Source organism: Pseudopodoces humilis, chromosome 2 (assembly GCF_049639895.1).
Source record: "Pseudopodoces humilis isolate 2021_Gansu_Grassland_sample_001 chromosome 2, ASM4963989v1, whole genome shotgun sequence".
Lineage (NCBI taxonomy): Eukaryota > Metazoa > Chordata > Aves > Passeriformes > Paridae > Pseudopodoces > Pseudopodoces humilis.
The window spans coordinates 15,124,973-15,141,596 of NC_142201.1; the positions used below are offsets into that span (position 1 = coordinate 15,124,973).

General features: G+C 38.4%; 1 protein-coding gene across 5 annotated transcripts in view; it reads left to right on the top strand.

Moving 5' to 3' along the window:
- The first annotated feature begins 1,353 nt into the window (after nucleotides 1-1,353).
- ADGRG2 (adhesion G protein-coupled receptor G2) overlaps nucleotides 1,354-16,624 on the top strand; it is a 55,358-nt gene continuing 40,087 nt past the window's right edge. For 3 of the 5 annotated variants that reach the window (XM_005516672.3, XM_014251389.2, XM_088051360.1), the window contains exons 1-2: nucleotides 1,354-1,470; nucleotides 12,552-12,670. In XM_005516672.3, the coding sequence (XP_005516729.2) occupies nucleotides 12,553-12,670 (118 nt within the window). In that variant the 5' untranslated portion in view covers nucleotides 1,354-1,470; nucleotide 12,552. Of the gene's footprint in view, nucleotides 1,471-1,882; nucleotides 1,967-3,099; nucleotides 3,235-12,551; nucleotides 12,671-16,624 lie in introns of those variants that run through there. The other 2 variants (XM_014251378.2, XM_014251382.2) reach the window with 2 other exon arrangements.

The following is a 16,624-nucleotide window of genomic DNA, read 5'->3' on the forward strand; positions in this document are numbered from 1 at the left end:
ATCCTGCACTACCGATAGGTGAGGTGTCCAGGTGTAAGCTGGGCTTCAGTTTCCAGCCTCCTTGAGCCTTATAGCCTTTCTGAGGAGACATCACTAAGCCACATTGATAAAGCACACTGTGGATTTGTCAAAAGAGCACTTATGTAGAATCATTAGACAAGTCTTTTCATAGACAAATTATATTCCTATGCATCACACCCTTAGTACTAACTTTATGACAATTTTTCTTTTCTTCCTCATTGACCTCATGAATCCAGATCAGAAGAGAAATAGTTATAATTCTCACAGATGATTTAAACTAGAAAGAGGACAGATTTTATGGTCCTTAAGCCTTTGAGGAAGTGAAAGATATTCCACTAAGCAAGGCAGAGAAAGACAAATGCTTCCTGGTTTTGTTTCCTATGTGAGGAATTGCAAAAGCACTGGCCTTGTGTTTTTCTAGATGTCAGCTCCAAAGTACCCAAAGACACCACTGATCTAAGCAAAATGAAACAAGCCTCTTCATCTTACCCCCATTCCTTCTCTGCAAGTATTTCTCTACAAAACTATATTCATCATGTGGAGTCATCACACCTTGTATCCTAGGAAGACCTGCTGTCTTTAGAGTTACTAGAATTTGTCCCTGTCTTTTCTTCTCAGTAACACTGACAAGAGTTGTCGCCTAAAGCTCCAGCCTTTCCCCCTGGATGTGCTTTCTTCAGCTATGCCCTGCAGCCAGGCTTCTTTCTCTTTTTAGCCGTGCCTAGGTACCAAACCTCCAGCCGACATGCAAAGAGCAGTTCCTAAACATTTGGTATAAAATGAATCATTGAAAATCCTGCCTTTTCAGAAGGAAATTTGCTTCATTCCAACGAATTGAAAAGTGGGAGAGCCACAGCTTCAGCTTTCTGCTGTCGTGATAGTGATCATTTACACTACCATTAATCTGAACGGACTGAAGGTATGAATCTCATTCAAATGCAATGAAGGCTGCTAAACGTGCAAATTCTATGTTAACATTGGGGATTAATGTAGTTAAGTCTGTTTTAAAGGTGAAGTAAACTTTACAAGAGAGAAGGCTGGCTTAACCCTGAACACGTTGCCCACCAAGGAATGTGAAGCCGTTTATTCGCAGTGCTAATTCCCTCCCCCGAGTTGGTTGTATGCAGCCACCGAGTGTCCCCAAGCCTTGTTCCAGCGCAGCCGGCACTGCTCGCTGCCCTCGCCGGGCCGGCCTCACGCCCCAGCGCCGCCGCAGCGCCCGGGACCGCGCCCGCACCCGCGGGGCCGCCGGGCGGGAGGGGCCCGCCGGGAGCGGGCTTCCCTCGGCTTTTCGCAGTACCTCCCTCGACTGCCTCCGCCCCCCGTCCGGCGGCTGTCCCAGCTGCTGGGACCGCCGGAGCGCCTGCTGTGCCCAGTGCTGGGCGAGCGACGGGGCGCGGGGGGACGGTACGGACAGGCAGGACGGGACGGGCGGCCGCCCGGCGCCAGGTGAGGTGCTCGCGGGAGCAGAGGCGGCCGGAGGCAGGGGGCTCCCGAGGGCGGGAGGGACCGGCAGCGCGGCGGCTGCGGGGATGGGAGTAACCCTGAGCCGGGTGGTGAGCGGCTCTGCGGGGCCGGGAGGCAGAGGTGCGCGGCTCCCTTGGGATGGGCTTTCCCGCCGACTCTTCCCGGAGGGACTAGCGAGGGTAGGGCGGTGGGGTCCCGCGGGGGCGGCGGTGGTGGGCGGAGGAGCGCGGGTCGCGGAGCTCCGACCTCCGCGGGCAAGTCCCGCAGCTCCCGCTTAGTCACGGGTCCTCCCCTGGAGGGGCCCGGCGGTTCCCGCCCGGCCCGGGGGAGCGCGGCCCGGGGGGCTGAGGGGGAAGTCCCGAGGGCGGGGCCGGGCCCGTTGGGACTCGCGCCCGGCCGGTGTGGGCCGAGGCCGCCGTGAGGGGCTGCGGGCAGCGCGGCCGGGATTCGTCCTGAGCAGCGCCGGGCTGCTCACCAGGTACAGCTCGCTGCTGCTGGTGGAAAGCTCTCCGTCAGCTTTCCAGCTGAAATGCTTAATCTGTCAACGGCGAGAAAGCACTTAGTAACGTGTTTAAATTGGCCGAAAAACTAACTAATTTTGGTGGAGTCGTTGGTGGGGTTTAAACGCGGTGTAGATGAAGAGACAGGGTAGTGTCCCGTTGGGACAGTATTGCTAGACCGGGTCGGGGTTTGCTCTGGCACCCGTTTTCTGTGGGAACGGGTGCAAAAAATATCAGCTTAAAAGTTTCCCCTGCTTCTTTCGCATACATCCTGCGAGGAAACCCGTATCGCTGAAAGTGATGTCTTCAGAGTCACCTTTTGTCAACAATAATTATTTCGGTCGAGGGTTTTGTCTGGGGTTGTTTTTGTCGTGTTCGCTGTGTACTGGAAGCATCCTTTCTTGACTGAATTTATTTTTGCTTTGGAAATTTATAGGTTTTGTCATTCATGGTTAGTGTTTGTAACAGTACTGAACTCGTGCTTTTACTATGTTATTTTCTTGCATTGATTTATGTGGAAACAGGGGATAAATGTTTGTAAACTAGTTCAAGGTGTGCTTATCCAGCAAATAAAACGTGTGATTTTGCAAGCCTAGGCTGGTTTCAACTTAGATGAAATCACAGAATTGGTAAGGCTGAGATGAACCATAGTGGATCATCTGGGCCAACCTTCCTGCTCAAATCAGTTAGAGTAATGATGAAGGTGTGTTTAGCTCAACATGAGCTAAAATAGAGTTTACAACCTCCAGATCTAAGAGATACCAATCCCAAAGCAAATTAGTTGTGTCTTCAGTTCTGTCACTTGTACTGAAAAAGTAAATCTGGTGTTTATGTGTCAACTCAGAACGTGTTCCTCCCTTTTGCTTGCATAGGCTAACAGTATACATCATCACTTAGAAGATGCACAAGCTGATACTCCTCTTCTTAAGCTGTCAACCTTAAGGGTGTTCCCGAGTGGAAAGCAGACTTTTGTAACCGTTTCCATGGGGGAAACAAGTAAAAGTTGTTCCTCTGCTAGGTGACCAGTAGTATGTTTGTTGAATTAAACTAAAGAACAAAAACCATGTCTTTGCTTAGGAGGATCTCCAAGTACTTGTCTTCACTGAGGAAGCACATTTATAATTTAATGATGAAGACAAATCTCTACTGAAGTGGAATTCTGTGAAAGAAGATGCAGGAAAGAAACTGCACATAAACAAAATTTGCTCAGATACAAATTGGGGCCACAGAATTTTCTACTTACACAGTAAGATAACATGTCATTTCTACTATGGTACCAAGTGAACTAGTGTTATTAGTATCTTTATTAATATTATTTTAGTATCCTGAGGTAATTCTGTAGATCAAATGGAGTTTGTTAGGATGTTCTTTTTTCTTCAGTGCCTTCCAAATTTAATGTTAAACTTCTGTTTCTAATACATTAGCAGAAGTTGGCTCAGATTAGGGCCAGTTGGAGCGAGATGAAGGACTAAATTCTCATTCTCAAGTTAATTACTCAGTTTATACAGTTTTTGTGCTGTGAATGCTTTTAGTCAGGTCTTCCACTAGTAACTGTAGAGTGTTGGCAGATTGAGAAGGTTTGGGAGTTCATGAGAGAATAACTCTTGTTAAATTTGGACCATTTTTAGTTCCTATTATGTAATATGATCACTGGCCTTGTGAAATTCAGTTTAGCTTTAAAACTGACCACTACACTTGACTTATTGTTTTCAGTGGAATATCAGATTAGATTATTTGAAGGCCAAAGTAAGGGTAGCTCATGCAAGTAATCTCATAGACTTCAGTGTAAGAATTAGCATGAATAAGTCATGTTATTTGGCCTGAAATGTTAGCTTTATGATAAATGGTAAGTCTACTAGTGGTTTTGTATATCTAGGTTCAGTTAAAAGCTTTGCTCTTTTACAGATGCAAGGATTTAGAGAATATTCATTTGTTGGTAGCTTGTGAACGTGAATGGAGTTGATCATTCCGTTTGTTAGACAGGTGCTCATTATTATGAGGGTCTTACTCTTTCCAGTCATAAATTCCTAGTGAAGTTACAATTTGGAAAGGCTCTATAATTGCTCTATGAAAAAGGCTTCTCTAACTATGTGGTAATTAATACGACAGTTGCTTGGAAGTCTTGCATTCCTTTTGTGACAAAATACCTTTGAAATTTATTGTTGTTCAGGATGGACAAAGGGTCTTTTGTAGCAGACAAAATCAAAGACAAAAAAAATCCATCTCAAACTCCTCCCTGCATGAGTCACATGGATTTGTCTTCAGCTGTGAGCTGAATATTTTGTATGCCACAGGTATTCAACCTGTGAGTGCTTCCTACATCAGGTTCAGAACAGTTTTATTGAAGGTGTTACGCAGTGGAACTGATAGAAGATTTCAGAAGTGTGTCTGGCAGTTCAAGTCCCAGACTCAGCATTTTCTGTCTTTCTTTTATTGATGAGTTCTGTATCACAGAAATACAAATACTGTTTGACACAACAGTTGCTTTTCAGCTAGTGCCTTCTAAAAATTTTGTTCTAGGTCCTCTTCTGCTGGCTGCTTACATACAGTGTTCTTAACAGCTCATAGAAAAAGTATAGTTATGATGATGTTATATGTTGTTATGATGATATAATTATGATGATAACATGATTGTCTTATTTTTGTGTATTTTAAAAGAAAACTGATGAATGTTGCTTATACTAGATGAGACAGTAGATAGAAAACGAATACTTTATAAAGTTCTTCAATCTACTTAAAATACTTTTTCAATCTATAGAATTTATAGAAAATTACTAGAATTTATCACAGTTTTTCTGTTTTCTGAAATTTGCATGAGTACCTCAAGTGATGCCTTAGCTACCAAAAGAGAACAACCCCTCAAAAATTGAGCACTAGTTGCTCATTTATGGTGTTCCTTAAAGGAATCATAAAGGAATCATTAAGGTCTAAGAGTTCCATCAGAAGGTTTGCCTGAAGTTGTCATGTTTGACAAGATGTGAGACTTTTAAAAGTGGTAGAATTAGAATGACAAGGAGTAATGTGATTATGATAATTGTGGAAATATTACTGTGCACACATAACAAAACTTATCATCTTTTACTGATGCTTTTAGTGGTCAAAATATTGTCTTAGTAAGTCCCTTTCTTTAGAGAAAAAAGGACTGTGCCTCTGTGCCTGGATTTATTAGACATTTGGGCATGCCTAATTGTGAACGCTGCTAAACTCCATGTTTAAGTTCTAAGTTCCCAACCAGACTTTGAATACCTTTGTTTCTTTTGCACCAAATTAATTATGGGCATAAGCTAACTGAATGGGTTTCTGATGGGCTTCATGTTTTGAAGTGACTTTGTTCCTCCATTACTTATTCATAGCATAGTCCATGTGTTCATATAAGTTGGATTAAAAAAGCTTTTTTTTTTTTTTTTTACCCTCATCTGTTTTGGCAAGTCAGAAATGTGGTGATTGTGATTTATTTTTGAGAAAGCTAACCACTCTTTTACAGAGGTGGTGTTGGTGAAAAAAGCCATGTGTAGTTGTACAAAGTAAATTTTTTGAGCTGATACATTTGTGGGTGTGCACACAGGAATGGTTCAGATTTAAATAAGCTTTTCTGAAGTTACTTTCAAGCCATCTACTCACCTATGTGATGACTTTCAAGTGTTCATGAATGTTTGCTATTGACTAACTTGACTAACATGGGCAATAGTACCATCTCCTGTTCCCTTGCAGACACATTGACCTGCAAGGAGGAGAAATGCTAAAGGAAGCCCAAACTGCTGTTCAGGCATAACTCTGTTTCCTAGAATGTCTTAATAGAGGTTCCCTAAATATTTAACCCATGTGGAGACTGAAGTGCCAGCACGACTGTATTTCCTTAGGCTGTATGAGGTAGTGATGCCATGTTCTGTATCAGAATTTTAGTGGGACTTTGGAAGATGCTCGATTCAGTGCAGCCATCTTTCCAAACCGATGAGCTTTATTTCTGTGGTACAAACTGTTAGTTTTGGTCATTGGGCTGTTGACTGAAAGAGTCTGACGGACTGTTACAAATCACCTCCACCTCCCTCTTTCAACCAAAAACCTCCACCAAATATTGTGCTTAGCTTCCAGAGAAACTTTAATGGCTCCAACTGCAAGATCCAAGAGACCTGTTAAGTCCATAAAGTGAAGCTTAGGATGAAATCACAGTACATTTATTTTTTAGGGTGTTACTATTCAAGAGAGCTTGGAAAGAAGAGTAGGGAAGAAAAGTGTAAACTGAGCAGAAACAACTATTTACTTTTTATTTTCCTCCACTTATAGTAAGATGAAACTTGCAGAAGTTGCTCTTCTCTTTTTTAAGTAGGAAAATTGAAAGCATGAGCTGGATGGGCTTCTTTTTTGGCATGCCTGGTGCTCACCTGACTCCTCACAGCCTGCTTACATAGTTTACTGATTATGAATATTTGAGGTTTAGAAAAGTCATTGTCCTTCCTTCTTTCTCTCTGCATCAAGTCCAGTAGCTGAATGCAAAGGTTTTTGGAATCTTTTTGTGTACTTTTTTGTGCTTATATCTCTGTATGCCCTTTCTCATGCTTTTATATTCCTCAAGGTACATGCATAGTATTCTTTTAATCTTTTCTGATGTGCCAGCATTTGTGTGGTCTTCTACTCTGCAGAACGCATCTTGTTGTTTCCCCCCTCCATTAAATCTTCCTACCCCAAAGTATTAAGGGAATTGTAAACAACCTGTCTGAAATTGAAATAATCAGACTTGTGGCAAGTGTAACTACTTTTATTGCTTGTCTGCTTGAAGTGCTTCATCAGTACTTTGTAAATTCTTTTAAGAGGAAACCTGCTCAGGCATTGTCAGTGACGGGCTTTTTAGTTTGCTGTAGAATTAATAGAGGGCGTGGGTAAAACTGTTCTCTTGAGGGAATACACCATGCAGACAAGGATTTCCTGAGTAGTGTAAAACTTTTATAAGAGCTACAGAGAGGCCACTTGCTCATCTCCCAGGTGTCAATTGGATGAGGAGGTGAAACATTTCCAGTCTGGGTAAGAGAGAACAAAACTTGCTTGTAATTGTCCCCTGTCCTATTTTTGCACTGTATGGAGTAGAAGTTACTGTACAAGAGAATTAAGTCCCAAAAGTGCAGGTTTTTTGGCCATAAGGTCCATAATGGAGAGCCATCCAGTAGCACATTCCACCCCTGAATCTACTTACACAGGCCTTAGTGATTAAATTTGTGCTTTTACATGAATCTAAGGGAAAATCTGTGAGTTTAACTGAAGGCTTGCACAGCTGAGCATTTATAAAATAAAAAATACTAAAAAGTCATTCTAATTCCAGTATCCTGCAACAGTTGAAAGGCTAAACAAAGGAATGTATTTCTCAGAGAGTTAATCCTCCAGTTCTCTGAAGAGCTCAATCAACGAACTATGAGTTTTGCAGATGACTGATGTCTGTGCTTAAAGCAGCTTGTTGCTCTTGTAAGCCACTTATTAACAAGTAAAATGTTTTGATATCTTTGAACAGTGAAGATTTATGTCAGGAGGAAGGTCCTTGAACTTGAACACATTACCATTACGGTCTTAGAAAAAGCTGATGTTTTACATAAAGTATCTATATGAACACTGTGACTATATAGAATACCATTTTTACAGACATGATTAACACTGGAGAAAATTAATGAAAACCAAATTACTATCAGACAGTAATAATCCTATTACTGTTTTCTGGAAAAAGCACATAAAAAACCCCTCATGGAATAACGTTTTAAACTCAATGGTGCTACTTTTGCTGTTAAGTCAGTAAGTTCAGTATGTGCCAAAATTTACTGTGACACAAGAGTTTCCAACATAAGCGTCCTCCCTATTACATCTAAGTTGCTTCAGCCAAAATTTAAAAATAACATAAAAACTTTACTGTGTTTTGGTTCCAGTCTGGAAAATATAAGGAGTTGATGGAAGAAGTCTACAGTCTGATATTTCTGAAAGGAAAGACATAAAGAAGTTTTCATACCTGGGCAGTAGAATGTGTTTCTCTTGTTTTAGCCTTTTATCACCTGCTATAGACTTGAATAAGGCAGAATGTTACAGAAGAGCAGCCAGAAGCTTACCATTCATTATTACCCTCCTCATCAGCAGTAGCTTCTATAAATTTGGATTTTTTTTAAATTGAAATCCAAAATCTTAGTAGGGGATAAATACAGAAGACAGAATGAGACCCAAAGACTATGGATAAAATAAGTGTGGCTTGAACAAAGCAGTTTGAGGTGTAACAGTAGACAGCGTGATTGGAAGTAATTGAATGATTGCTTTGGGCCATAATTTCCAACATAAGTTTCTGTAACCAGCTGTTCATGCACTGGCAGTGAGAACCTGCTCTGGCTTAACTTAGCATAAAAGAACTAATAGTTTATTAAATGTTAAAGACTGCCAGTAAAAATGTATTTTCAACAGGAATTGTGAAATATGGATGTGAATTTTTTCCAAAAGTGATTTAACAAAATACATTACAGAACACAACTGCTGTATTTCTGTTTTGCACTTTCTTCATCTTTAATCCTATGAAAATATATCTGCTGTACTACAAGGTAAGCAGTTGCTGAAGATAAGTGCTAAATGTCTTTATATGGCACCTATGGGTGCACACTTGGAAAGTAGTAAAGTAAAATACCAGGGCAAGAGCTAATTATTATTGATAGGAATACAGACTCCTTTTTTATACCGTCTTCCTATCTCTGTTTTCACTAACCTCTTTAATTTGCAAAGAGTGTGATATTAATGCAGAACTGTGACACGTATAACACAGCAGACAAAAAGAAAGAAAATACAGTTTTTCAAGTATGTTTGTTCATTTGCTTTAAGAAAAGCGTTGTCAATTATATTTTGACTTTCAAATTAATAAGATGGTGGGAAATGTTGTGAGACCTGGGTACAAGGTTGTCATTGGTCAAAATAAGACACTCTTCATGGAGAGCAAACAGGACATGACAGATTTGTGCCTGAGCCTTTAATTTCTATTTTCTGAATTTTTATTTTTTCTGCTGACCATAAAGAAATGTTTTATATTGTCATTTATTTCAGACACTTAGCTCATTGTAAATAAAAACCACTTAGTTGTTACTGAGAAAGTGAAGCCAGCTGGTTATATCTTTATCTGTAGTGTGTGCATAGAATTCTTTCCCACACTTGGGTGGCTCAGTAACTGTTGTACTTAATTAGAAATGCTTGATATACACCTGAAATTTCTTCATCCTGCTGCAAAAACTATGCATAATTATGCTGGACTCCTTGAGTCACATTGTATTCATCTATTTTGAATAACAATACCAATGTTAATTTGAACACATGAGTAAATTAATAACAAATGAGAAGAAAACCTTATGCCTAATTCTGTAATGTCCACAAGTATATATCTGCACTTACATTACTGTTCAGGGTCATTTAGAATAAAGATTTAGAATTCTAATATAAAAAACGGCTTAAATAAGTTTAAGAACATAATGCCCAAATGTTTTTGAATTATTTGAATAGATACAGTGAAATTTTATTTAATATCTTGCTTTTTTTCTTAAAAAAATATACCAAATATAGCAGCATATTTTTCTTTAGTAGTGTCTAAACAATATTGCTGCAAAAACAAAGGAACACAAATGTTATTTTCCCAACTCTTTTAATTGTATATTTTATCTGGACATTGGAACAAATCTTGCACTAGTGTAACTATCCAAAGTCTTGCAAAAGTCAGTTGAGCTGTGACCATGTCAGTATTTAACTTCATACATTTATTCAGTTTCCTGCTATCTGGATTTTATTGCTTTGCCTGGGATCATTAATTTTCATTCATAGCTTTGAATAGTTTTGGAGCTCTTGATGTAATTGTTTTCAGTCAATAAGAAGCTCTGATTCTGTCCCTACTTGTCTTTGCCAGGCCCATATCTCGAAGTGAGAACGATGTCAAAAAACCCCAGTTGAGATAAAAACCTAAATGTATAGAAAGTATTTATTACAGCCTTTTGCTTAAACACTGGACAAATATTAGCAAAGCTCAATGTGAAATGCCAGAGTTAGAGGAAGGTCCATTCAAACTCCTCAGGGCTAGACTGCTCAGACAGGGCTGGAGTCAGTACCAAAAATTTCTTGGCTCCTGTACTCATATTTAAACTTTTGTAACACAGTTTTTATTTCTGGGGGTGGGACACTAACATCATTGTCTAATGAGCTCTGCCAAACAAAACAGAAGGCATGCTTGGTGGTTCAGGAATAAACATCTGTCCTAGTCAGCTTAGTTCATGTCTATCTGTTTGCAGCACTGAGGCTTAAGGAGAAAACCAAAATCAGAGAATTTAGGAGTGTTTTGGATCAGTTATCATATATCACACAAAGCAAGCAGCTTACCTCATTACTTGCCAGCATCAATGGCTACACTTGTGGATGCCACTGAGTATTTTTGGGCTCCACCTCATTCACATTTCAACTCTTGGTTTCTAGGTAGTAGAGAAAAGGGATGCTGGAAGTTGTGTTTGTTTTGTTGGCTGAATGCATCACTATGGATGGATGGTATAGTGTACACAAGATTTCCCTATAAAATGGAAGAATAGATACTATAGATATATACAGATATAATATGCAGCTTGGTTTTGCTTGGAAGTGACCTAATTTGAGACTAGATTGGGAAATGCAAGTAAGCAAAGAAAGGAAACAGTTTTTGGATGAGCATCTATTTTAACCCTAGGAAATTATATTGTAAATGCACAGTCCTTGAAGTTGTCAGATATATTTAGGCACAACAATTTTCATTATCACGTTCTTAGGATAATTAATTTAATTCTGCTACTTAGGTTGCTGATGGAACAGCTTCGTTAATACAAAGTTTTTAGGCATTCAGAGAAGCAAGCTGAGGACAAGTTTGAACGTGTTTCCTGGGGATCTTTAAAAAGCTAGCCCACCATTGACTTTTCTTGCCTTTTTGTACTTGTTTTTGTTTGGTTTTGATCTGTTCCTGCATAGGATTGTGCATATTAAATATGGCCATTGTTCTAGCATATGGTTTGTCAGCTTTTTTATTTGTTAGAAGTATTTCATGTATAATTCTTGAAAACACTGGCAATGATGTTGCTCTCAATTTTTAAAAAGCCTTTGCTTTATGCTTTCTATGTTATGTTGTTATATGGTTATAATTTATTTGCTTGTATGTTTAATCAATTTCTAAAGTTTCAATTGCTTATCAACTTCACTGTTTCTTAGTTTATTCCTGTGGCACTTCTCTTGCAGAATTCAGCCCATAGTAGCAATTGTTAATAAATATTTACGTTTGTGTGAATGCTTGCAAAAAATTTACATTTTAGCCCTAATCTTAAAAAAATTTAAAACTCCAGAAAGCGTTCACCATTTAACAATGCCTGACAAAAGGGGAAAAGAAGGGAAGGTACTTCTGCCTGACACAGCACGAGCAGAAGTACAGTGCAGTTTGTGAGCAGTGTCAGTGCTAACCAATGCACTTGCACATGCACCCAACTTGTGATGGCCAAGTGAAACTTCTGGTGTCAGGCAGAATGCTCTGATCTACCCTAAAGCTGATACATGGAAGATACTCAATATGTAAAATCTACTGCTTTGTATGTTTTGAGAATCAGCTACAGAATAACATTCCACTATGTATCTAAACTTTTTTATTTAAGAATTAATGTGTGCAAAAAACACCTGAATGTTTCTTTCAGCATGCAAAATATTCAGATGCACCTTTTTTAGAAAAGATTTAAAAAAAATATTTTATAGAATGGTATCTCTTATAATAGGAGGCATATTCCTTTTCCTACATCTTTTCTTTTGTTTTGTTGGTCACATTAAACAACAATCACTAGGAAGAAAAGTGGACAAACCAGGTTTTCATGATATTGTTCATGAACTTGCTGCTCAGTGATTTGTGGCATTTGTCTCTCTCTCTTTTTCTTTTTTTTTTGTTTTGGTTTTTTTTTGGTTTTTTTGTTTTGTTGTTTTTTTGTTTGGTTTTTTTTGTAGTTTTCTTTCAGTAGCTTCTTGTTTTGATAATGAGATGAGAATTGGGAATCAAAATCTTCCCTCTTAGTTCATGGTGTTAGTGTCACATGAGAGAACATGTGGGTAGTGGACTGAAGAGATAGTTTCTTACATACTTACTTATTAAAGCTTTTAGACAACTTCTCCATGCTTGCTCTGTCAGCTTTTGGTTGGTTTTTTTGTTGTGTGCGAATCTTTTGGAGGAGTTTATTTGTTTTTCAAATGCTGAAAGCCTTATTTGTGCAAGGAGTCATGGCCGTGCTCTGATGTATTTGTAGTCTTTGGAGAATTAGAGCTTGAATGAGGTGTTTTTTTGGTTTTTTTTCTTTCAGCAAGCATCTCTTTCTCCCTTAGTGTCTTGGCAATATACAGATACAGATACAATATATAATATACAGAGTATCCACACATTTCTGTGCAATATATACCCAATAGTATAACAGGGTTGAGAAGATTTATGCTCATGTTGGAAACATATTTTGTCGTAATGTTCACACACCTATACATTTCCTAGTCATTGTGGTTTATCTATTTCTTATTATCTATTTCTTCTAGAATGGTTGCCTGGGGAAAACAGCACTGCTGTGTTGGCAGAATACAGGATGTTTTCTTGAGATTCAGAATTGTTCAAGCAGTCCTTTTACTTCAGTTGTTCTTGGCTACAGCAAGCAAAGGTAAGAGAATTTTTTCCTGATTTATCTAGTGTTGGTATTGCAAATAAATAACATTAGTCTTGATGAATAGGACTTTTGAATATATTCATACAGCCAAGATTTTGCCTCTTGAAATCAAGAGGAAAAACTGTCCCTAACAAGAAATTAAACAGTTGGTGCTTAGCATTTTGGATGCTTTTTATGTTTTCATAAAGATCATTGCTAGTAATTTCTTCTAGGCTATGGATGAGGAGAGAACCAAAGCACAATTTGTAATAACAAGACAAATTATTCTATTGCTGGAGTTTTTTTTGAGCTGGAAGTGTTACTATTTTCATGTTGTTACATCTTTTACACTGCTTTTAAAAAAACACCACAAGATCCTTTGAGCTTTGCTCTATTTAGGGTGTGTGTGTGTAGAACATCTCCTGCATTGATCTTGGTTGAGGATCTGAATATGGCTAAGGAAAAGGTAATAAGGTCCAAAACATGTAACAGAAATTACATATTTGAACTTGGAAGTTTATGCTCTTTATGTAACAGTGAATGAAAAATAAATGCGTTAGGTTCTTGTGGATAACTGACATAGTGAGGCTTTTGTGTGATGTAAAGTAGAATAAAGTGAGGTAAAATAATTTGTGTTTTTTCATGGCTGTTCTGTAAACTGATAGTTAGTCTGTTACTGCTCTGGACCTTAGCTGATAAAGAGAACAGCACTTGTCATTCATAAAGTTTCCTTATGTCAATAGTGTGTAATGCATTTATCATGTTAATAATGTGCTTAGTGTATTAAAAAATCGGAGTGTTTTTTGCTGTGTACTTAATAGCTAATTTCAGAAGCTGCCTTCTGTGTCATGGCATGTTATTTTACTCTAGGTTGGAACTTCTTGCAGTTCAGATTTACTGCCTGATTTTTTAAATTTAAGTATGCCTGCTTAACAACATAGTACAGCCAGTGAGGTTTCATAGGTTCAGACTAGACTAGTTTTGACTCTAATTCTCCAGTTACGGTAACTTTTACAAAATGTTTCTGTTGAGGCAGAATCTGAGATTCAGGTGATAAACCTGATGCTAAGATGGAGAGGTATTAACCTCTTGTACGTCACTTAGTGAAAAGGACAGAGCTGCTCAGCAGATGGACAGATGTGTCATTGAAGAGTTTTGCCAGGGAAAATTCAACTGTATCTGAAGTTCTGAGAAAGCAAGCAAAGAGGGGTTTCATTTTTCACCCTTGTATCACTTACAACTGTCAGTTATCATCAAGGAAAGTTAAGTTAACACAAGAGTGTGTTTACATTTCCCCCCTATTTTATTGGGGTTTTTTGGTTTTAGGCTGTCAGCAGTTAGTACTATCAGCAGCATCTCTACTCAGTTCTCTCCTCATCTGAGGTGCCAAAATATGATTTTGTTCTCCAAAAAATGTGAAGAGAGAAAAACTTCTTGTGTTTTTTTTTGATGCTCTGGATGTTGGATAATGTGGTGTTTATCCCCAGCTAAACAAATGGAGCTGTGAGTGAAAAGGAGGGATGAAATTGATTTTGGGGAAATATTTGTTAGATTCAGATTTCAAAATGTTCAACAGAATCAAGTGAGTCACATGTAGAAAGTTTAGAGTTTTAGACTTTTAATAAAAACCAGTTATGAGCTCTAGATGGGATATGTGAATATATAAGAGTCTTTTGATGTCATTTTAATGGCCTGTAGAAAGCTAAATGTGTCACAGGTGGCAAACACTTGCAAGAAAGTTAATTATTGTTATTAATTATTGTTATTAGTTAAAAGCCAGATTGTGCAGACACATAAGCTTGTGACTATTTTTATTCAAGAGAATACCTGACTGTATTAATGCTCAGCTGTTCTCATCCAGTGGTTACTAGTAACATAAGGAAAATAACACTGGTTCTTACGTACTGAGAGAATCTGCTCCTGTAGGTCTAATTCTTAATACCTACAGTTGGCTATTTTTTCTAAAGATACTAGTTATCAATATCTAAAAATGTTTAGGAAAAAGGAAGAGATTAATTTTTGGTTTGTGTTGTCATTCTCAGAAAGTTAATTTTAAACTTTTGGAGGTATATGCATATGTTTCAGGATTTCTTTTAGGGCTTAAGAGAACATGCTTATTAAGTACATTGCTTTTAGTTTTAGTGAGGGCAAAACCCCCAGGTTTTGCATCTCTGAGAGGTAAGTATAGTAAGAAGAAAAAATTTGCATTTCTGAAAAGGTTTATATGCCCAAATACAGCAAAAGACATCGGAAAGTCATCCCATGATTACTACTGAATGGAATTTCCTTCACTCCAAATTGTGGGATTTTTTTTTTATTTCTTTTTTTTAATTACCACTATTTATTTTTTCTTGATTTTTCTTACTCTGGAGCTGTTTGAAGCATTCTTTCCACTATGCTCCTTTTTCTGTGCTGTGGTGATAAAGGTGTGTTCATGGCTGCTTTTCTGAATGTATTGTATTGTCTGCCTGCAAGGAGACTACAGGAATGCCTCTGTCAGAGCACAGGCAGTTCCAGCTCCTTGGTTCCATGGTCAAGGGTGGGTCACAGCCCACAACCACTGCTGCTAGAGAAAATAAGTGACGATTAACAGATCTTCCAGAGGTTTTACTGTAATGTCATCTCCTGCTTACAGTGTATCCACCCACATGTGAAGGAGACTTAGTCAAGATAATACTGATAATTAATTCCTAATGTAATGCTGTACTGCACTCACTTGGAACAACAAAGTGCGTTTTGTGACTATGATTATGATTTCCTTTCTGCTTTTTCAGCATTCTTTGGGTAGATAAAGCATATTAAAATTTCCAGCCTTTCTTGTAACAATTCAGATAGTATTGGTATTTATTCTCTTAATTTTGGCATCCCTTTTTGGCACTTTTTAAATGACTGTTCAGAGTAAGTGGGCCAGCTTTACAGTTTCCAGAAGGGTAGACCTTTCTATGTAAACACTTTTCTTAGTTTAAATTAATTCTTCAGGCCTTGCATATCAATAGCAGTCTTTCTGGATTATCAGGAGAATCATCAGCTGATTGATCTCATTTTGCATAATTTCTCTTGGCTACCTGTCTTACAACTGTTTTCATCTACAAGTTTGTGTCTACTCTGGCTCCCCCGAGAACTAAAGAATGTAATAGAATTTAGCAGCCCTTTAATCCACTGTTGGCATATCAACACCGATTTAATGCTTAACATGAAATCAAGCCTCTCTCAGAATTTGTTCACTTCCAAAACCAAGTCTGCTGACGATACTTCAAGTTTTGATTAGTATTTTTGCTCAGGAATGGAATTCCAGTCTGGCATTTTGGATAGTTAACAGTGACTTCAAGTTTTGAAGCTGTGTCAGGAAACTTCCTTTACCAGTCAATTTGGCCATCTCTGCATGCTCAATGTTGGTTACAGGAATTCTGGAGGCTATATGAGTCATGCAAGTATACTTCTGACATATACTGTCTGAGGAACAGCTGCTACATCAAGTCTTTCAAAACTTTCAGCAAAATTTCTACTTAATAATGAAAGACTTAACCAATTTTTTTTTATTTGGAAAGACTATGTCACCAGTGTTGGCAAGTAACTAGCTGGCTATTTCCTTTATATAATTGATTTCCTTATGATCTGTCCATGCTGTAAGGTGGAGATGTGTTTTAATTCTACTTTAAAAGGTAGGTATATTTGAGCCCCCATTTTGAAAAATCTCATATTCTGTGACACTTTCCCCTCCCATCCAGTCTTCCTCATCCAGCTTTTAAGTAATTTTAAAGATTAGTTTTCCATGTTGAAGTGTTCTTAGCTGAGTATCCCAGATTTTGCTTTCAGACTCTGACAAGTGGCCAAACTGAATGAGTGAATTCATGCTGCAGGGTTAGGCAAGGGAGGCTTGCTGTTGGGCCAAGTATGTCTTTGTTTTCCTTTGCCATTTAGAACCAATCTAAGTATTAACTCACCATTCAAAATCCTCTGTCTGCTTGT